The sequence below is a fragment of the Oenanthe melanoleuca genome, chromosome 2, assembly GCF_029582105.1.
Source record: "Oenanthe melanoleuca isolate GR-GAL-2019-014 chromosome 2, OMel1.0, whole genome shotgun sequence".
Classification (NCBI taxonomy): Eukaryota; Metazoa; Chordata; class Aves; order Passeriformes; family Muscicapidae; genus Oenanthe; species Oenanthe melanoleuca.
The window spans coordinates 100,230,795-100,252,628 of record NC_079335.1 but is presented as its reverse complement, the minus strand read 5'-3'; the positions used below and the strand labels follow the sequence as shown (position 1 = coordinate 100,252,628).

General features: G+C 38.3%; 1 protein-coding gene across 1 annotated transcript in view; it reads right to left on the bottom strand.

Annotated features, from left to right (window-relative positions):
• The window catches only part of FBXL2 (F-box and leucine rich repeat protein 2), a 52,395-nt gene extending 31,037 nt beyond the window's left edge, over nt 1–21,358 (bottom strand). Inside the window, exons 1-2 of the mRNA XM_056485327.1 lie at nt 21,237–21,358; nt 7,876–7,937 (exon numbers count right to left, since the gene is read on the bottom strand). Coding sequence (XP_056341302.1) covers nt 7,876–7,937; nt 21,237–21,239 — 65 coding nt within the window. The 5' untranslated portion in view covers nt 21,240–21,358. The remainder of the gene's footprint in view (nt 1–7,875; nt 7,938–21,236) is intronic.
• Between the last annotated feature and the right edge of the window lie 476 nt (nt 21,359–21,834).

The following is a 21,834-nucleotide window of genomic DNA, read 5'->3' as shown; positions in this document are numbered from 1 at the left end:
CTCATTAAATAGGAGATTCCAAAGAGGTTTAGTAGCAAATAAAAGAAAAACAAAATGAAACAAAATAAATGGTAAAGTACAATTCCAAGGGTTGTGTAAATAATTGCTATAGTCCTTTTAGCAGTTACTCCTGCTTCAAATTTATTTTATTTACTTTTGTTTTGTCCAGTGTGACTAATCCTTTGTCACAAGCATGTTCTTACTGAGAGATAATATCTGTAACTTGAACCACATAAAGCTAAAGCACTGCAATTATAAGGAAGCCCCAAGCAGAAACATTAAAGAAAATACTTCTCTTTCAAAATTCACAAATTTTACTTAGCACCCCACTTCCATTTCCATATCTCGTCTTCCTCATTAATACAGTATACAAGAGCACTAGTGTGCAATTTTTTGCATCTCTTCTTCAAGCCTCTCATTCACATTTTTAAAGGAATTCTATCTGAAATATTGTTGCCCAAAACATTCAGTTCTGAGCTTACACTGGCACTTGCTTGTGAACAAAACCAAATCACTTAAAAATACTAAATAGAGGATGGCAGCTACCTACTCCAATTTTGAAAGGCCAAACTGAATTGTTCATATAATCATTTGCAAGTGTTTAGCATCTCATACAAAGAAGGCAGAAAATGCGTACAAAGTGCTGACTGGTGAGGCACAGAGCTGAAAAACAAACTTGCATCTGGAATTGATCTTGGAAAGAATTTCATAAGCAGACAAACAATGCATGTAACAGGATAAAAAAAAGGTCAACATGAGACCTTCTCCACACTCTGAAGGGGGTATACTGACCACCAAGCATAGATTCAGCCTTTAGTTTCCTCAAGCAGAGCCCAAGTTCTGTCCTGAATATAAGTCACTAGAAAGTTTTAAATGCCTAACCCTCTTCAGAATAAAAGGAATTTTTTCTAAAAAAAGCAGATTAATGAGAAAATTCAGACTTAGTGCATTGTCTGTGTACATTTGAAGTTAGATACACTATCTTGAAGTCCGAAGACACAGAGAAACATCATAACATTATATAAATCATGTTATAACAAACATAGTGTTGATAATGTGATATTTTTTAATTGCTGCCAAAGCACGTAAGGAGTCTGAAAGAACCCTATATATCTTATATAGTCTTAAAATAATTATAATTGTGGGTTTTTTCTAGCTAAAGATCAAAATATCTAATAATTTCCAAAGGCCTTATGTTGTCCATGACCTGTCCATGAGCCTGTGGCTCATTCAGATCACTTACTCAGCTTAATTTCTGATCACTGTCTGGGAGGAAAGGACCACTGGAAATGAATACATGACTCCACAGAAGTGAGTCAGGATTTGCTAGTATGCCATCATCAGTTGCATTGTTTCTGCTTGCTTCTTGTCAGTGTTAGTCTCCACATTTCTAGTTAGCAAACATTTAAAGGATATTCACACCATACTGAGTAGTGTGAATTAGTGCTGCCCTGCACTTATTCTTTGGATAGATGTATTTCAGGCATGTTAAATTAAAAGACTTAATGAAAATTACCTGTATGGGGCAATATTAGAATTGCTTTACAAAAACCACAGATTCACAAGAATATACAGAAGTCTTATTTACATAAGAAATATAATCACTTCAATTCATAATCTGTATGAATAGTTTATATACTTGTATCAATTTGGCTCTTTCTAATTCTAAACAGTTAAACTGTAATTGTTTGGCAGACTACTATAGAGGATTTCGAAGACTTGCAAAACATTCCAAAATCAAAATAAAAGATTGCATGTGCATTATAAAACTGGATGTTTCCCTGAGACTGTCAAGCATTAAACAGCAGTCTCAGCTATTCAGGGTGAAATATTTCCCTATTTAATTATACAGCTCCTTGTAGTGGGGAAAATGAATCATATCCGAGATGACAGATTGTTTTTTCCTTTCCCCTTCAAAACACATATATTGTTTTTCTGCTTACAAAATTCTTACCAACCAAGAACTACTCCAGACAAAAGTTCCACATTTTTCAGTTCTTTGACTCACTAGTTAGTACTCTGTATGCTAAGATACAGTAGGCAAATTTTACAGCAATTGTGGGCCATCCAAGTACCTAGCTAAGAAATACCCATGGCATTACGACAATTTCTTATTGTAGCTTTCACTGTACTTCTTTTCTATTTCCCTCACAGTTAAGCATATAGATAGTAAAGCATCACTTCAAATATATCAAATACCATGTTTGACTTTACCAGTTTTAAGCTTACAGTAACTTTTTCTCTATAACAATGATCACACTAAAAGCTCAGCAAAAAGAGCATACAATAATAAAAACAAAGAACAGAAACACAAAAATTTCATTATTCAACTCTCAAGCTGCATATTCTCACCTACAAGAAGATCTACTCTTGCACTCAAATAGTATGGTTTATAACAGAACTCACAATAGCTTCTATATTTGCGGTACAATTTATTAAGTCGGTACTTTGTAGGTAGAAAGGAACAGAAAATGGTTTAAGTGGCTGAAAGGGACAAACATCTCTGTTCCTTAAGCTTACCATTTTTGGGAAAAAATTTAAGTTTTCATAGTACAGAGCATTAACAGTTAAAATACAATGAACAAATGCTATCCATCTTTCTACACGCCAAAAGTTCTGGCTGTATCTCCCTTTTCAAAAGTGCATTATTACTTTTTATCAAGCCAAAAAAAAAAAAAAAAGCTGTTGACATATGAGAGCATTCTAACATTAATTACATAGACTTCATTTTTTTTGTTTCCATTTATTTTCAAATTCACAGTGTAACTGTAATAATTCATTGTTTTAGAGTTTCCCCCCAGCAATTAAAAAAAAAATTAGCCACTTTAAGGCAGTGACATCTAACTAGAAAAGTTACCATTAAAATTGTATTAGCCTGATTTGATTACTTATTCTTTTGATGACAGATATGGGTTTATGAATTTCAGACACCAATTCAATTCTACAATGAATGTCCTGTATATTCAATTGATGCTTTCTCATAAACACATAGGCTAAGAAAAAAAACCAGAGCTACAATCATCCAAAAACTGTTTAAATGACATGATTTATAATACCACCACGCAATTCTTACTTAAACATCGTACAATTGAGCATTTATTCAACCTTTCACTTTTTGTAATATGTAATGGTAGAGAAGAAAGAGCATTCCTTGCAACTGGCAAACGAATAGCACTGCAACAACTAACACAAGTGACAACTTTTCCTTTAGCCTGAATACTACAAAAAAAGTTTTTAGAAACAGACTATTTCTTTCACAGGTAAAAATATACTCCAATATTACCAATAAAAATGAATGTTCATAAACCAGAAAAAGTTACAAATTAAATATCTCCCTCTCTCTACTCAAGCTATACTACCAACCTTAAAGTATAACTGGCCCTCCAAACAAGGGTCTTCTTCAAAAGCACCACTGTCCATATTAATCAGATATCCTCTTCCTCCTCTGCCCAGTTATCTGCCTCTACTAGAGAAAGAACAAATAATCACTCATTTCTTGTCCTTTCAAATAAGTTTTGTGCCTGAGAAGCTGGGGGTCTCAACAATTTACTTACAAGCATAGTAGATATTCTGTAGACACAGAAAATGTGCAACAGTCATGACACTGGCTTGAAAACCTTCCAATATAATTCTGGTTGTTACATTAGTAATAATAATAATTGCAATCATAATATTAATAATGATGATTATGAACTGCAGTAAAAGACCAAGGGATTACTTTGTTCAACTTTAAAGTATGCAAGCATATCAACACTATTCTATGAATAAATTTCAAAGTGGTTTTATTTCATAAGTCTACCATCAAGAAAACGTTTTTCAATTTTGGAGGAAAAAATTTGGGCTGCTATCCCTGCCTGCATGAACTTGTCTGATCATTCAAAATCAACTCAGAAGAATGTAAGACAGTTGCAGAAAGGTGTGGCAAAGCTTGAAAAAGTTACTGGATCAAGGATGGATGGTCTGTTTGACCTTTTTGATCTTTTACCTTTGTAAAAAGAAATTTTGAAAGTAGGATTTTATATATTAGTGGGGCTTGTAGTTCTTCTTGTCATTTTGCCATGCATTATTCAGTGCACTTGGCATGCCATGGAGAAAGCTGAAAAAGAGATGTTTTTAGTGCAAACAGAGGGGGGAGATGTGGGAGTCCAGAGTATTCCTCTGGCTTCCCTGGAAGGTTTAAGACCCCCCTGGCGGGGTCCCCAAAGACCCTCGAATGAGACCCAGGTGTCTCAGGGGCTGGATTTAGCTCCTTGGAACAATTTACCAACATTGAGAGAAGAAATGCAAGCCGCAAAAATAAACAGAGTGTAAATTAGACTGTTAGAATGTAGAATTAGCAGATTTCTAGAATGTTTGTGATAAGGGACACGTGGCCAAGATGGAGAATTGGGGGTGTGGATACCTCTTCCTCCTTCTTCTCCGTGTCATCCATGCTGGGTGACACGCTGGCACTTTTAGATTGGATGAGAACAGATCTGGACCATGTAACAAGATTGTATTGTATTGGGGGTCATTTGTAAATACCCAGTATGTAATTTAGACTATAAAAGATAAGTCCTGCCTCTGCCAGGCAGATTCTGCCCTGGACGTCTGGCGAGCAGACCGCTGTTAGCTGGACAAAGCATTCCTGAGATAAGGAAGAATAAACAACCATGAAAACCTCTAAGAACAGCCTCCTGCAGTCTCTCATCGGCGGGCATCGGAAAGAGCTGGGTTCCAGACCACCTGCATGTCCTCCAGAGGTGATCTCAGGTCTAAGGAGACACCTCAGGATGTGACAGGACTGACAGCTTGTTATAGCCAGATTATATAAATTTAAATACTTCATGCAAATGAGAACAATGCCAATTCTGGCAATAGAAGAAACTGTATTTACATTTAATTTCCAGATATTTGTAACAAGCTATTAATCACTTTTTTTCCAAAGCCCAATAGGGTTTTTTTTAAAGAGGGCTGTAGTGCTAACAGTTTTCATACATATCTGATACAAGCAAGCAGCAAACTAAGTGGATTTGATGACACTTTCAGTGGTATTTACTATTCAGTTCCAGCTCTCTGAGCAAAATATTTCCACTGCAACTGGTTTACTCTTCTTTTAATTAAAATGTAGACTGCATAGCTAATAAAGGAAAAATAATTTGAATATTAATTATGCCAAATTTGAAAACATGTTGCAGCATGAGCAGATACTCTTTCAGAAGCCAAAAAGGCATTCAGACTCAGTCTTAAAAAAGCCTTTACATGCAGGCTCATAAAACAAATTTCCCACTGATTAACCTCTAGACAGGCAGGTCTGTGTCCTGAAACCTTCTTTGATATCTACACCATGCAGGGATGAGAACCCAGATGTATGTCCCTCTCTCTAACATGCTCTGCCATTGGCCTTGTGAGTTTGTCCCCGCAGCAATACTATTTCAAAAGGAGATGTGCTCTTTAGAGCACCTCTCCCACACATCTCCTTCCACTCCATTTTAAAACCCTGGTGATCAGCACAGTCTTGTGGGTATAATGAAATATGAACTTTATTTCTCTCTGGCAGAGCAGACCCAGTCCCAGCATTCAGCATGACATCATCATGCTCTTTATGAAGAAAGCTGACAGTCCCAGTTCAGTTTCTCAGATCATCAACTCTTCTAGCCACATCTGCAACACTACTCTGGTAAATCATTGTGCAATTGCAAAAAGGACATACATGCACAAAAAACAGTTGATTGGCTGAATCAGTTCCACATATGCTTGGCCTGGGATATTTGATGTTGTTTTTCCATCCCCATTAAGCCTTTCAACCATGCAAAAGGCATCTTTTGACACTGACATAACAGTGTAGTGGTAGGGATTAGCTACACCACTTCCTCATTGGTCAAATCCAAGATAAGCCTGCACATCCTTCAAGTTGCTTTGTAAGAAGCAATCTTGAATATAAGAACAAACAGCTAATCCACTGGTGGAGTCTAATTACTTAGAATTGTTTCTGTGGGTTTTCTTCCTGCTGAATTCTTTAAAATCAGAGAATCACAGAATGGGTCAGGTTGAAAGGGAACATAGAGGGTCAGGCGGTCCAAACTCCCTGTTCAAGCAGGGTCATCCTGGAGCACACGGTACAGGACTGCATCCAGATGGCTCCTGAATATCTCCAGTGAGGGAGGCTTCACCACCTCTCTGGGCAATCTGTTCCAGTGCACAGTCACCCACATAGTAAAGAAGTTCTTCCTCATATTCAAGTGGAACTTGCTGTGTTCCCATTTACGGTCATTGCCTCTTGTCGTACTGCTAGGCACCACTGAGAAGTACCTGGATCCATCTTCTCAGCATCTTCCTTTCAGGTACAAATAAACATTGATGAGGTCTCCTCTCAGTCATCTCTTCTTGATGCTGAACAAGCCCAACTCCCTCAGCCTCTAAGGAAAGGTGTTCCAAAAGACATCCTTACTATCTCTGTGCACGATACTTTTTGCCTAAACCATATAAACAAATTCTATTCAATTACATAAATGAGATACTTAGCATCCATAACAGTGAAAAAGACAGTCATTTCCACAAACTGGGGAGTCCTAATGCTTGAAAAGAAGTGTTGGCAGATAGTGATTTTTAGCTGAGGAGGCAGCATCCTACATTGATTTTTATCTTGTGGTTCACGTGTGGCATTGAGTTCAACAAAGCAAAAGGTATGAGAATTCCTGTTCAGGGTATCATTCAGTGACTGTCTCTTTTAATTACATTTTCTAAACAGTTCCAAGAGTCTAATTACAGTCTGCCACCATACAGAATGTATCTCAACAAAAATGAAAAGCCTTTTAAAATTCAATCCCTTTAACAAGAGTCTGTTTTTTTAATACCATTGAGATAGCACTGTGATAGCCACAATGTTTTTAGGAGCATTTTCTTTGGGCACAAGATGCAAAATACCATTGAGACATTCTTCCACTTCAAATCAGAATGGAAGCAGTGACATACACACAAGCTGAGCCAAACAATTCTTCAGTATATTAAGAAAAAAATCTCCAGCTCAATTTTAATAACACCATCACTAAAAACTGTAATTGCACCATCATAACCGAACATTTTTTCTTCATTTTTTTCTTTCACCTTAGGGTTTGGTCTGTAACAAATCCTCTCTTTAGGTACAGAAGATGCTGTTGATATGGTTCAGTTCCAGCTCTGCAGTGGCCACATCCAACCAAGCAATAGCTCCACATTTGACAGTTGGCTTATACTTCGCTTGAAATCAACCTTCAACCATATGAGAGAGTGAAGACATCCACCAGTCATGGGCTGAACTTACTGATCTTGGTGTTCTAGGTAACTTTTGCAAAGATGATCTAATCACACACCAGCAAGCTGATAAAATTTATGAGTAACCCAATGACTGCAATAAGAAAGATCCCTCTGTTGGTTCTACCTTATACAACACAGACTGGCAGTAATGGTAATAGGGTAGAGCTTTTCATTGCAGTGACTTCTTTGGAAGCTCTGACATTGAATTTGTATTTCATTTTGTTAGAATAAAGTTCATGGCACATGTGTGAGCTACATTAGAGAATTAGGCTCTTCAGACAGATAGAAAATATTGAGAGTGTAGAAGAGCTGACTACTTGGTATACCAAAGTTTTTTTGACATTTTATTTCACTTCTTTTTCTGACATTGCAAGTCAAAAATCACAACTAAATTACATCTTCCATGGTACAGCATAACTTGAACACATTAAAACAAATCAAGGCAATGAGCTCAAGAATTCCAAGAACTATATCATGTGTGTTGTTATTTATTTCACGTGGATTTAAGGAAGAATGAATAGCACTTGATAGTCTGTGAGATACACGAAAGCAACATACAATCCTCAGGTTTTTACTCCTTAAAATGTTATGTAGAATTACCTCAACAGAAGTTCTTTGGGTAGTTTTTTGTTAATAAGGGCTTCATCATTATTTGAGAAAACCTAGAAAAAGAAAGAAAAAACACTATTTTAAAAACCAACAAGAAAAACATATTTTAAAGAGGCTATTCACCTTCTACTTAGGTGCTTAATTCTCTTAAATTACTGTTAATATCAAGTTTTCACCATGTTAGTTGTCAATACGATAAAATTATTTTCCCTAGTGCAAAGATTTAACCACACAAAAATTGTGGCGCAACTTAATAATCATGAAACAAGCACAGTTAACACTTCACAAAGAAGTATTTTAAGCAGTAATGAAACTTCAAGCAATAGCAAGACATATACAAACACACTGGCTGTACAGTCCTAAAACTGTCCCATTACAAAAACCAAGCTGGACACTTTCCAATTATTCAGGTCCCTCCTTTCACTGTCTACAGCGCTAATACTTGGCCCAGGTATGTGAATATGGATAGAATGTAACTATCTACACGTTTAAAGAATTTAGTGCCACAGGCAGAGCAGTAACTGCTATATAAGCAAAACAAGCACGTCAAGAAATGCTACAAGAAAAACTGAAAATACCTCTCACCCAAACTTCATATTATTAATACATATAAAAAAAAAAAAAAAAAAAAAAAGGGGGTAAAAAAAAAAACACCCAAGGAAAAAAGCAGGCAATACTAAGTTTATACAATCAACAGCTAAACAGAAAGACTGAAACAAAGATGTTGACCAGATTTACAACTTTGTCTACATATTTAGGTTTGAGAAATTTTACCAGAGGAACACAATCAATAAACAAAGGGAAGGTGAAATGGAATTTTAAGAATAATAGCAAAGACTGGAAGATGTCAAAGTCACAAGCAATAATTTCCTGTGTAAAGAGAAAAGCTTCAGGGACTTCATTTTCTGTCCATAACACCAGAAACAAAAGCTAGGAAGAAGGATCCAAAACAGATGAGTTTCTGAATGCTAAAAGGTAAATACAAAAATCACACAAAACATTAAAACAACTGAAAGGAATCTTCTCCCTTTATTAAGCTGTTCTTGACATAAGGGTATTACCCTTTGTTCATCCTACTATCCACACACATTGAATACTGGGAAACTATTTGCTTTGCTTCTTGTTTTAAAAAAAGAAAAAGGTCTACAAAAGCAAAGAAAGAAAAAAAAATAGTTGAATATAAGCTTGGCTCTGTCATCATAAAGAGAGACAGTAAAAATTACACATATTTTGAAAATATCCCCCTAAAAAAATATTGTAAGATTTGAAGACTTGAACCTCCTTCTTGCTACTGCCAAGAACCCTTTTTCTCTTCCAGTACATCTTAGATTGATTTCAAATTAACTGCATACTACTGTTCCAATTTTGACACAGATTTCTTCACCCATTACTTCTGTGCATGGCTATCCACACATCTAAAGACAATAAAGCTGTCAACTTTCAATGGGACTGACAAGTTTAATCAAGCTTCCTTTTCCAGCAATTGGAGCAGCACATTTATTCATACACTGGGGACTACAGATATTCAAAGTATAAAACAACCATGAATATGTATTTCAATAGGACAATTCTAGCTCCTTCAGAAGAGAGACATTTGCTTTAAGCAGTTCCACATGGCTGACCATAGGCTCAGCTTTGCTCTGGCTGTTTTATAGCCAATAACCATTGCTGTTGATATTTTCAGCCTTTAGGCTGAAATATGCCACGTACATCAATAACATTTTTAGAACTGGTTGACTGCTTCTGACTTTGACAGAATGACCTATGAATTACCCATGTGCACCATTTTTATATTATATGCTACTCAAAGTTTGCAGCTTGTGGCTTGAAAACAACAGCATATATTGGGATTTTTTTTTTTTTAATTACAGTCTGTTTGCCTAATTGTGTTTACAGCAGAACTCAATCAGAAAAAAGGGGCATATATACTATCCTGATAGAAGTTAGGATCACTAAAGAGTCAAGTAAGGAAATATTCCTGTGCATTGCAGGTTAGGAACATAAACCACAAAAAAAGGATGTCACCTCTATGAGAGCACACAAAGTCTGTGTATAGACTGTAGCTGCAGTATAGTCTCTGTATTATCTGCAGCTATAGAATAATAGCTGCAGATAATGCCTCAAAAGTTACATCATCTAGCAGACACATATGCATCAGCATGTATTTTTAAATAAAGCTACTTTGCAGACTGCTACTAGTTCACATGTGTGCTATATAATTCCTATATAAAAAAAAATCTAATTATCCTTTTTATTTACCCCACAGATTCTCAAGTATACAGTAACATGGAGATATATACAGAGAGAGATATATATGCTCACTGTGTAAGGATAACACAGGATTTAAGTTAGTAAGGTATGAGGCAAGTTACTCTAAAGCCTTGAGCATTCTTTGTTAAACAGCATTCCCAACTACTCATCAAAAATGTGATCTCACTACAAATCATAGCACATAGCATTCCCCCACTGAGGTCAAGCTGAAAAGCTAAACCTGCAACCAAACCAGCAACTCTTAGGAAAAAAGGTTTATAACCTTTATGCTAGAATATTCCAACCTTAAAAGTTGAATGGACAAACTATTTTGAATACATGAAGGCTTATCTGACCAATATGGTTCATTTAGGAATCCCAATTAAAACAGGAAAAAATGCAGCTTTTACTACATACTACGAGAAGCATGTGACCTGCCCAGTCACACAAAGTACCATGCCTGTTACACCAGCCACAGATGAGGCCACAAACACATTCAAAGCTGATTTCCCTCAGACAGTAACTTTTGTGTGTTCTTGTATGCTTTAGCAGTTCTCATATAGTAACATATTATTATTATTATTATGGAGTAAGTACATCTAGAAAATTGAAAGTGTCTCTTTATAGTACTCTTTTATCCTGTGAAAGTTTACTAGCCTCTAGAGCGATATTGCATTTGTATCTCAAGAGAAAGAGGGGCTGCTTTAAAGGCTCCTCAGTAGTTTCCCCCCCTAACAGAGAACAGACACAGAACAAATGGAGTCAGTTTCTAGATAAACATTTGTAACATGATTTCAAATGCATGCAAGCAGAGAAAGAAGACAGAAAGTGCAAATAGGACAAAACAGTTTCTGATAATTTAAAACTTCCATTAATGAAGCAAGAACCCTAGTACATTCACACAGTTGTTCTTTTTATTTTTTACCTAATTTTTATTACTTAAGCTCTAGTTTTCTGTTTCTATTAATAAAAAAATAATTCCACCAAAAACATTCAGTCAAGAAAGTGCTTGATCTCTGTAAAAAATATTATAGTATTCTTGTCAAATATGAATTCTTTTCTTTACTTACAGATTGTGCTGACAATAACTTGCCCTCAGAACACCTGTACACAGTAATCCAAAATAATAATTAAGAATACCTGGAATGCAGAAAGAATATTTCTCCTCTCTTTGCTTTTGTATTTGGAAGCAAGTTTGACTGCATTAACGATAGGGTATCTCAAACTCTACAAAAGTATGGTATAAAATCTCCAAATACAACAGGCAAATCTGTGCACAAGGAAAAGGATGCAACTGAATATATGTAATAAACATTACTCTAAAACCATTTTTAAATTTCCTGTAAACACAAGAAGAGATACAGAAGATCTCTTTATTCTTAAAAGCATTGCAACAAATAACACAAAACAAAATCCACAAAAGAAAACTGTAACTCCTTATTACTTCAATCTTGAGCCATTTCTTACATTGCTTAACCGACCTCATTTGGTAATATCTTCACATTACTTTTGGAAGAGTGGTTATGAGCTAAAATGGGAGTATTTTCTTTTAAAATTACCTGATACTTTCTTACATTAAATTTCTTTAGCAAATACATTTTTAAAAAAATCTCTTTATTATATAAACAAAGCATCCATTGTGTAAATCTGTGAAACCCAAAAGGATAATCTCTCCATTTTAATTTCCTTTTCATATTATTAAACATACTAATTGCCACTAGTCCTAGAACATAACTTCTTGGTACATCACACTTATCTTGCCATCATTGAAAGCAGCACATTAATCTCTTCTGGTATAACAGCTAGCAATAAACGTCTTCTGTTTTCATCTGGAATTAATGAGATGAAGACATCTTTTCTGATAGAGTTATTTCAAGATCAAAATAAGGTTATACTACTAATTTTGGTGATAGTCCTTATATTTTTTTAAGCATGCAATTTCAGTTGTCATTCAGTCTTCTATTGAAGAGGACTATTTTCTTAACAGATGAAACAGTTTTGGTAGCAGCTCATCCATTATGGCTCAGTTCCACTGAGATATTTATGCATCTAATTTCCACTGAAATCAGAATAGATAAGGACTTTCAACCTGTCAACTCTTCATATCAGAAGTTATTAAAAACCCAGACTCTCAAAAATAGCCTTGCTTAGTAGCATGCTACAGGAATTATGGGGGAAAGTAGGTTTGAGGAAGATACAGTTGAGATACTCTTAAAGAACATCAGCAAAAGGCATATGTACTGAAAACAAGGTTGAAGTTTTTATCAATGCAGGAAAAAAAACCAGCATTGGGCCATTTTCACTGCAGGAGACAGTAGACTGGAATTAAATCCATATATTTCCTTCCCTTCTATGGTTGACACAGCACACCTCCTACTTAAATTGTAAATACAGCTATATGTATAAAGCATCAAGTCTTTCAGGTTTTCACTGGTGTGAACAATTTTTTTAATTATTATTCATGCAGTAATAGGGTAACACCAAATTTTAAAGGAAAATTCTGAGAAAATAAAACTAAAGTTTTATTCAGTAGCTTGATGTGCAGATTTTTGTTGCCAAACACAAAACCCAGCAGTTTGCTGATTATCTCTCCTCCTCAGCAGAGACACCTAATTGTTGCCTGTGCAATTTTTCTTTTACCAAGGTATTGAAAGCACCTAGTGCTATAGTGGTAAGAAAGCGACCAAATTGTCTTTGCTACCCAGAGTAGCTCACAAGCAAACTACGGTAATGAACGGCATCCTAAAAAGCTCTCTAAATACACCATAAAAATGAAGGAGGAAGAAGAGGTAAAACCTAAATTACCATAAATTTAAGATTGTCCCACGTTACACTTTAGTGTAAGTGTATAAAATTCTCTAATGCTCAGGGAATTGCTGCTAGCTAGGGCTTCCTTCAGAAATGTACAATCAATGCATCAGACAGGCAGAATCATTTAACACCACGCAAGTGGCAAAACATAGCCGTATCCAGTCAAGAAAAGGAGCGTTAGACAGGATATACATTGCCAACAGAACTGAAATAAGTGGTACTGAAGACATAACAGCTGATGACAGACTGCTGCTAAACTAGAATCCATCGTAAAACTTTCTGTATAACCAATAAATATTATAACACACCAAAGTGAACCTTGAAATGCAATCTCATCTTGAACCAAGCTTGTCTACAGCAGAGACAGATGGGGAAAAATCTTTTATTTCAACACACAGACATTGTCTGCCCTCCAGGCTCTTGCTCCTATGCTTCAGCTGTTCACCCTGCTCTGGCTCAGGCTTTGCCTTTGTGCATTTTAAAATCCAGCCTTTCTGGCCTGCTTCTTCCCTTTGGACACACACTGCTCGAGCCCATGGCCTTTCGTAGCCTTACAGCTTCCTCCTTGCTGCCAGATACTCTCTGGATCTTCTGCACTGGTCTTTCCTTGGGGTATTTTCTCTTCTAACGCTGTGATGACAAATGGACTGAACAAAAGCAACACCTTATATCAAATACTTCTGTTCTTATTGTGCTGGTCATCTTCAAGAGTTAAAGCTCATCTTCAGAGAAGATCAAATGCACCTGAGCACACCTCTGTTTTTCCTTAATGCCTTCCAATGACCTAAGGCTGCTTATAAGGGCCATAATTCTTTTAAAATCTCCCTAGAGTAAGTGCTGTTTAACATAATAAAATCTGCCAGACAGAAGCAGCTGGCCACACTGCCCACTTTGCTGTTTGATTCTCTTCCAGAAGAGCCTTCATTCTTGTTTTGCCAGCACTGGTACTCATACCATCTCATTCACATTTTACTGGAGGGCATCAGCCTGGCTCTGAAAGGGCCTGTTCCTACTGGATGACAGAACAAGGTCATTTGTGAACTTCAGAGCTGATGTCCACAGCTGCACAACTCTACTCAAGGCCTCTGGCTGTTCCAACTCAAGTGCCTCCCAGTGCAGAGCAGGAGATGCTTGGAGGTTGCTTTTCCTTCTGCCTCAAGCATACCAGCCCATCCTCAGTTTCTCAAACAGTTCTCATGACCCTTACCCGTGTGTTTTTCTGAAGGGCAGTCACCTATTACCAACAACATATTTGGAAATCACCACTCAAGCCTTTTAGAGTACAGCTTCATTCCTGCAAGCAGCCAGGGTATTAAGGTCTAACAGGCTAACCTGACCTGTCAACTGAAATGCCCATACCCTAATGCAAGACTCGGCCTTGTCTCCTACTAAGTCACCAAAGAGACAGCAATCCTCTGACTCCAGTGCGATAGCTCCTATTTTTGCTTGTTAAAAAGTGGAAATCCGATGGTTTGCAGAATTAGTGATTGACCTAATTACTTGCAAGCCTAAAATTCAGTTGAAAGATAACATTTTATCAATACTTGCTATCATGTGCTTGGTATCCAGCATGGCAGAAAACATTACATCCAATCCAACATTTCACTAAAATAAAGAGGAATTACACTATTATTGACAAAAAAAGTTTGCAAGCTTTGCTTTTCCTATGCACTCTTGAGATAGGAGCTACCTGGAAGACTAACCCTTCATTCAGGTGCACCCAGCCCACATTTGCTTTTCAAGGCATCATGTTCTAACCACTATCAGAGACAGAAGAACAAACCTGAACCACACAGAAAAAGAAACTATTTCTTACCTATTTTCCATGACTAGAGACTAGTTCAGATCGGGAAAGAAAAATAAATGAAATAAAAATCCAACAACTACCATTTAAACACTAAGAAATCTGGGAAAAGCTGTTAATTGTATCCCCATATATTCTTTAAACATATGCAGAGAGCTGAAAAAACAGGTATGATGAAGTTTTATCCTCATCATCTGTAAGTCATATACTGATTGGCAAATCTTTCCTTCAATCTGATTTCTCTTAAAAAAATAATGACTGAACATTTCCTTCTTCAGGTAATTATCCATTACTTGATGCATTTAGACATCATTCCTAAAAAAACTAAATTAAAATAAAGCATTTAATTAGCAGTCCAATCTATAAAGTACTTTGAAGATGAATATGTGGAAACCCATATCAATATCCTTATGGGCTTGGAGAGCAACTGACCCATTAATTCACGGGAGAATTTCAGAAATTTCTCAAAGGCATGCAGAACATGTTATGGTTCTGAACAAAATCAGACCAAAAGAAAAGTTAGTGTCCATTCATTTCAATGTAGGAATATTTGCTTAGGGATAGACATGTAGTTTCAGCCATCCAAATTGAATCCACATCACAGATTCAGAGCCCTTAGGAGAACATCTATCAAAACTCTGAAACCCACTTCTGCATATAGCTGTTTTTACTGACATACATATGGCTAAGTTTTATTCCCAGTTTTCAATATCAGTACACAAACTAACAGGCTGGTGGCATGACAACAGAGACATTAAATCCTCCTATAGCGTTCACATAGAGATTCTTCTGCAAGTCCATTTCCCCAGGAGTTCTCACATTCTAATTTGAACTGACAGAGTCCTCCCTCCAGTCACGCAATCCCATACCCAAAAATGCAATTCTTACTGCACTTAGCTCAAACTGCAAACGAAATCACAGTTTAAGTAACTGCTTGTTCTAAGCACCTGTGAAACAGAAATTTTGAGTACTAATCCTCCTCCTTCATAACTGCTCTTCAAAAACACATTTGAGATATAAAAGGTATGGTTTATTACAAGAATGACTCTATAGTTTGTACAAAGCCATTTCAAAACAGTGCTTGATCTGCCTCATAAACACTATGCCAGAACTGAGATTTTTCCTAGTACTGAGCATGAAATCTTTACTATGAAGGGTATATCATCTCTGCAAGGCAAATCTCACTAGAAAACAAACAAGAAAAAAACAAGAAAAAAACAAGAAAAAATCTGCTTTGTGGCTACATACACCATATATGTAGTTCATAATTAACAGAAGCTGCTATACATGTACTGCATTATTAAAAAAAGCTTTCAATTATAAGAGACAAAATTAGATACCTCTTCATGGCTACAAGCAGTAATTACCCTTGACTTCCAAGGAAATAGCATCATAGTAGCATTTCCAAAACATCTTTTTCAAACTGTTTCAAGAAAGGTAATAGGTTGAGATTTAGAAAGAAACTGGACATTTAGTATTTGCCAAAATGTATGCTTCTTGAATTTCTGCAGAAATAAAATTCTCTTGATATTTTCATTCCAGAAGAAGTTCTGAAAATAGTCTATAATCTACAAGCATACTTAGACATTTTGCCCCTTAATATTTATATAACTACCACATAACATCAAGCTATGATATGGGAATGCCTTTTCTCTGTGAAGCTCTGACCTCAATTTCAACCTCTGAAGACAGACAAACTTGACATACTGGTAGAGTTTCACATTTATGCAGATTTGATTATGTCCTTGTCTCCTTGATTTAAATTTATAGAACATACTGGGTAACCAGCTGAACAGGAATCTAATCCAATGAAATCCAAATTTACTGTTTCCTTTTGCCTACCAAAGAGAACTCAGGAAAACAGTGGAATAGAAAAAGAAGTGTATAACAAGAATTAGGGCAAATATTTTGAGTGCTGCAGTTTGATACCAAATATTGAGTACTTTGTTGTGGGCTACACAGCAAGTGCTCATAGTTTCAAACAGTCATAAATGTGCAAGTCCAGAAAAGGGCAAATTTCCAGTCCTCCTCTAGCAGTGGTTCCTCCAACAGAAAAATAACAATCCAGGGGCAACCCCTCAAGAAATTGGCTGTAGTTGATTTCGTCAGCTGGGGTGCCCTTGCATCAACTATTGCTGCATTTTCATTGCCTCCCTGTACCAAACAGAAATTATTTTAATCCATTTAAACATTTAAATTCATGCTGTGGTTTTGTTTGGATGGGTTTTGTCCTGTTTCGGTTTGGGGGGGTAGGGGCAGCTGCGTAAGAAGGAAGTCATTTGACACAGCAAAAATTAAGCATTTACAGATCCTGTGCTTACTTTTCCTTGACCAGGTAAATAACAAATCCCTCCTTAAGTATTAAACACTCAAATGTAAGTTGCAAAAATCTAAGTTCAAAACACTTGAGAAAGATACTTTCCTTTGACCACTCAGCTAACTTTGAGACTCTACAGAGACATACTGAAATAGAATCTAAGGCAGCTTCTACCAGAAAATGATTCACAGGGACTGCAGCCGCATTATAATTAATTTTGTCACAAAAATAATCCATTTTGTTTCACACAGTCTTTAGAATTGCACTACATACACAGATTTTCAGACATTTATAGTACAGTACATTTTTTTAAAAACTAGGCTGAGAAAAATGTTTGATCTTTAGAAACCATTTGTTCCTCAGTCTCAAGAACAATTAGTTTAAGCTTTGAGAGACATGTAAGTAATTTCTTGATCATGAAAAAAAACTGAATTGACAGAGGAGATACCAGTATGTAGCGAATTTTACGTTCATTATACACTTTTAATGCCTCATGTATATGTTTTCTTCATTTTTAAGAATGCAAATCTGATTTTCATCATATAGAAGCTATTCTGTGTTTACAATCTGCCTTCTCAGAAGCTTTACAAAGAATGAGAATGTTCCACTCTGCATTAAAAGTTCAAGTGGGAAAGTAGTTTTGTAAAAGCTCAAGCGAACAGATGGACACAAGCCCTGTCACATCATCATCAAGTCACCCAAAATATACAGGTCAAGCATGATGAGAAATTTTAACAGTTCTTGCATTGTCCTAAAGCACATGGAGGAGTTAAAACAAAAACAAAACAAAAGAAAACAAACACAAACACATAGAAAAACAAGACAAACAAACAAACAAACAAACAAACAAAACAAACCCAAAAAAACCAAAAAAAAACCCCACTACAAAGTAAAAGCAGAAATCCATGGAGAATATGGATCGTTTTCATAAAAAATTATTAGAAAGAATGCAAATGGATGTTGTGGCTAGTCTCTAAACTAGCTTGAGGGAGAACTTGGTGTCACAATTTCATCTGGTTTCATCCTACTTAATGTATCTCACTTATGTGCATTTCTAATTTAGTAGAAAGACTACCAGAATTAATTAATTATTAATTAATTAATATTTAATATTAATTTTTAATTAATTAATATGAATATTAATTTTTAATTAATTAATATGAATATTAATATTTATTATTAATTAATTAATTACCAGAATTAATTGTTGATAACAATTTACATGAAATTAATTCAGTTATTCTTACTTCCAAATGATGAAACAGCTGAAGTACTGTCAATGTGTAGTAGCCTTCTCCTGGGATTCAGATCAATACTGTCACAATGCCAAGACCAGTACTACTTTTCTTCATCTACCTAAAAATAGTTGCCATGCTTCACTGAAAACCTAACTTTTATTTCCAACCTTCTACACCTGCTACCCCATGTTATCCCTCATTTTAACTAGGATGACTAAATATTCCATGTTGTCAAAATAAGCAACCAGTAAGCTAATAGTCCTGATTTTTAAGAACACTGATATTCCCTGTACTAAAAGGTCTGGTGTTAATTGCTCAAAATTAATTCTATGAAGCTATGAAGAATTAAGAAGGAAAGAACAACTTGAATAGGATTAACCCTATAAGACAGAACAATTCAAGTATAAGCATGCATTGAATAAAAAATCTGAAAAATATTAAAATAGCAACAAAAATAGAGGTAAAAGCTTAACAGCTGTCACGTGCAACTAAGAAGCTGCCCAGTACAGGAACCTGCACAGCAGATGGTATAATTTCTGAGATTTCCCATGTGCAATTACAGCACCAAGGCCACTTTGCAGACTCTACGTTGGCTGAGTTTAGACTGCTAAAGGAATCTCATTGGTAATGTCAAAACGGACCACAAAGAAAACCTCCGTGCCTGGAGTTCAGTAAATGGAAAATATCTACTTATAGAATAATAGAATCATTAAGAATGAAAAACATCTCCAAGATTGAGTCCAGCCTCTGTCTGAACACCACCACATTGTCAATTAAACCACAGCTCTAAGGAAGTGATGCATCCAGTAGTTTCCTGAACACCTCCAGGGATGGTGACTCCGCCATCACCCTGGGCAGCCCCTTTCAATGCTTAACAACCCTTTCAGTGAAGAAATTTTTCCTAATATCCAACCTGAACCTCCCCTGGTGCAGTTCATAAACATTTGGTTAGTTGTTTTTCAGTCTATAATCTATCTCAAATTTAGAGCATAAGATAAATCCATTTTATTCAACTGACTTAAGATACTGCATCTTCTCTGATGATGCAGAACATGTCACTAAGTGACATCACAACCACTCCACCTATGCTACATCACCCACAGCCTCATCCACTGAGGTTTACTTCACCTTGTAGCAACAGATACATCCTAAAATCTTTGCAATCCAAACTGATTCTACACCGAAGCATACTGCAATCATGCACAGTCTATCCATATTTTTATTCCACCTCACATTTTAGTTTTCAAGGTTGCTTTGTTTGGGCTCAGAATACGCAGGCTAGAATTGGGAAGGAACAGAAGGCAATGTGTAGGGGAAGAAAGAGAGAGCACATGAACAAGCCTTCATGCAAAGGAAGAAAAGTTGCAACACCACAGGAATATAGTTCTTCCCTTTGTGAGCCTGAGCACTACCTCCACCTCCCCAGAATATGATACAGAAAACCTACTATCATTACACATAAAGTGACTTCTGCCTTCAAACACTCTGTACTTCCCCATATGGGAAAGGCCAGCAACTGTGTCTTCTTGCTGCATCTATCACTGTAACTGTGAAGCAGTAAGGCATCAGACAATTAAGCTGTAATTGAAAACAGGGCTCAAACCAATCATCTTCCCAAACATGCTGTGCCTGTCCCTACACACTCCCCCTTACATGCCTTGTCATCTTCCTTCCACAAACATCTGATGCATCTCTGCCCTGCCACTCGTGGCGTACACATACTGTGTCACATCCCCACCTCTCCCCAGAGAGCAAACCACAGCCCCTCTTCCTTCTCTGCTGCAAGCCTCCACACACGTGCTCCGTGTTGTGCCATCCCCACATACAGGTGAAACAAACCTTGTGCCTGCCACACTCGCCCCACAGATCTATTATAAATGCATGGGTGCACACACATCACATCACAGCTATGCATGCTCACATACACAAGCCACTGCTGCTCTATACACACAAAATACTAAACCCTGTATCTGCTACGTACATATAGGACTACAGATAATCCTTGCCACACCCATAGCATACGTGCCTTTAAAAATATCCAGAGATTATGCCACACCCAATATTCACTATATATACACACAGGCACAAACCCATACCCGACAGCAGCAGGCAGACACAACTACATACATACGATGCCATGTCATGGCCTTGCATACAATGTCACATCTCTGCTACAACACAAACACACCATACCCGAAGCCCAAATCACAGCAGACACACACAGAGCCATAGCATTACGCTCACGTCCTATCGTATATCTGCTGTCTACAGACATCCCAGGCCACACCCTGGCTCACGGCACATGCATAAGGATACAGCTCAAACCCAGCATCCCGTGCATCCACACGGAGACGCCCCTGCCCTGTGCACGACACGCCATGGCTTTTCCTCTCGACTTTATAAGGGGGACGACACACCATCATTCATCATTCCATCATTCCCCAGCCGGCTTACACACCCACATAAACAGAACATCCCTCCTGTGTTATCCAGGCAGACAACACACCTGGCCCGCGTCACACACCAGGCAGAGCCCTGCCATGGCTGCTCCGGCGTTACACGGGGGAAGGAGGAGGAGGAGGCAAAGGCGCCCGTCACACCTCACCACACACACGCAGGCATGTGCTACAGCGAGGGACAGCGCGGCCCCACCTGCTTTGGGCAGGCACGCAGACAGACAGAGGGGCAGACAGACACTCTCTTTTCTCTTCGCCGACAGCGTGGGCGGGCGCAGCCCCGCGCCGGGCCGCACGCCCGGCCCCGCACCCGCACCGCCCGCGCCCCGCGCTCCCCCGCCCGCCACCCTCGCCCCGGCTGAGCCGCCCGGCCCCGCGGCCGCTCCGCACGGTCCGGCCAACACTCGTTCCGCGCCCCGGGCGGCCAGGCCAGCCCGCTGCGGCCGGGCAGCGGTGTCGTGCCGTGGGCTCCTCACCATGGCAGAGGCGCGGCGGCGGCGATCCCGGTTGTCCCGGCGACGAGGAGCCCCGAGGAGGGCGCCAGGTGCCCCCGCCGCCGCCGCCGCCGCTGCCGACGGAGCCGGGGCGGGGCCGCCGCGCGGCCGCGTGACCGGCACCGCCCCTGCGCCGTGGGGCCGGCCCGCCCCGCGCCGCCTCCCGGGAAGGCCCTGGCGTCCGGTGGGAGCGGCGCTGCGGGCGGGAGGGGCCGGGGCGGCTGCCGCCCTCCGGGGCCTGCGGCCGCGTCCTGCGCTCCCGCCGGCAGCCTGGGGTTGGGTTTGTGTTGGGCACAGTGACCTCCTGGAGGTACAGGATCATGGAATCGTGAAGGCTGGAAGGGACCTTAAAGATCATCAGGTCCAAGCATCAACCCAGCACTACCACTGGAACCTCTAAACCACTGAACTACATACCCAGCGCCAGATCCAGATCCATCTTAGACACCTCCAGGGATGGGGACTCCACCATCTCTCTGGGCAGCCTGTTCCAATGCCTGATCCCATTAACAGTGAATTTTTTATTTTCTAATATCCGATCTAAATTTCCCTGGTCTCAGCTTCAGGCCATGACATCTGG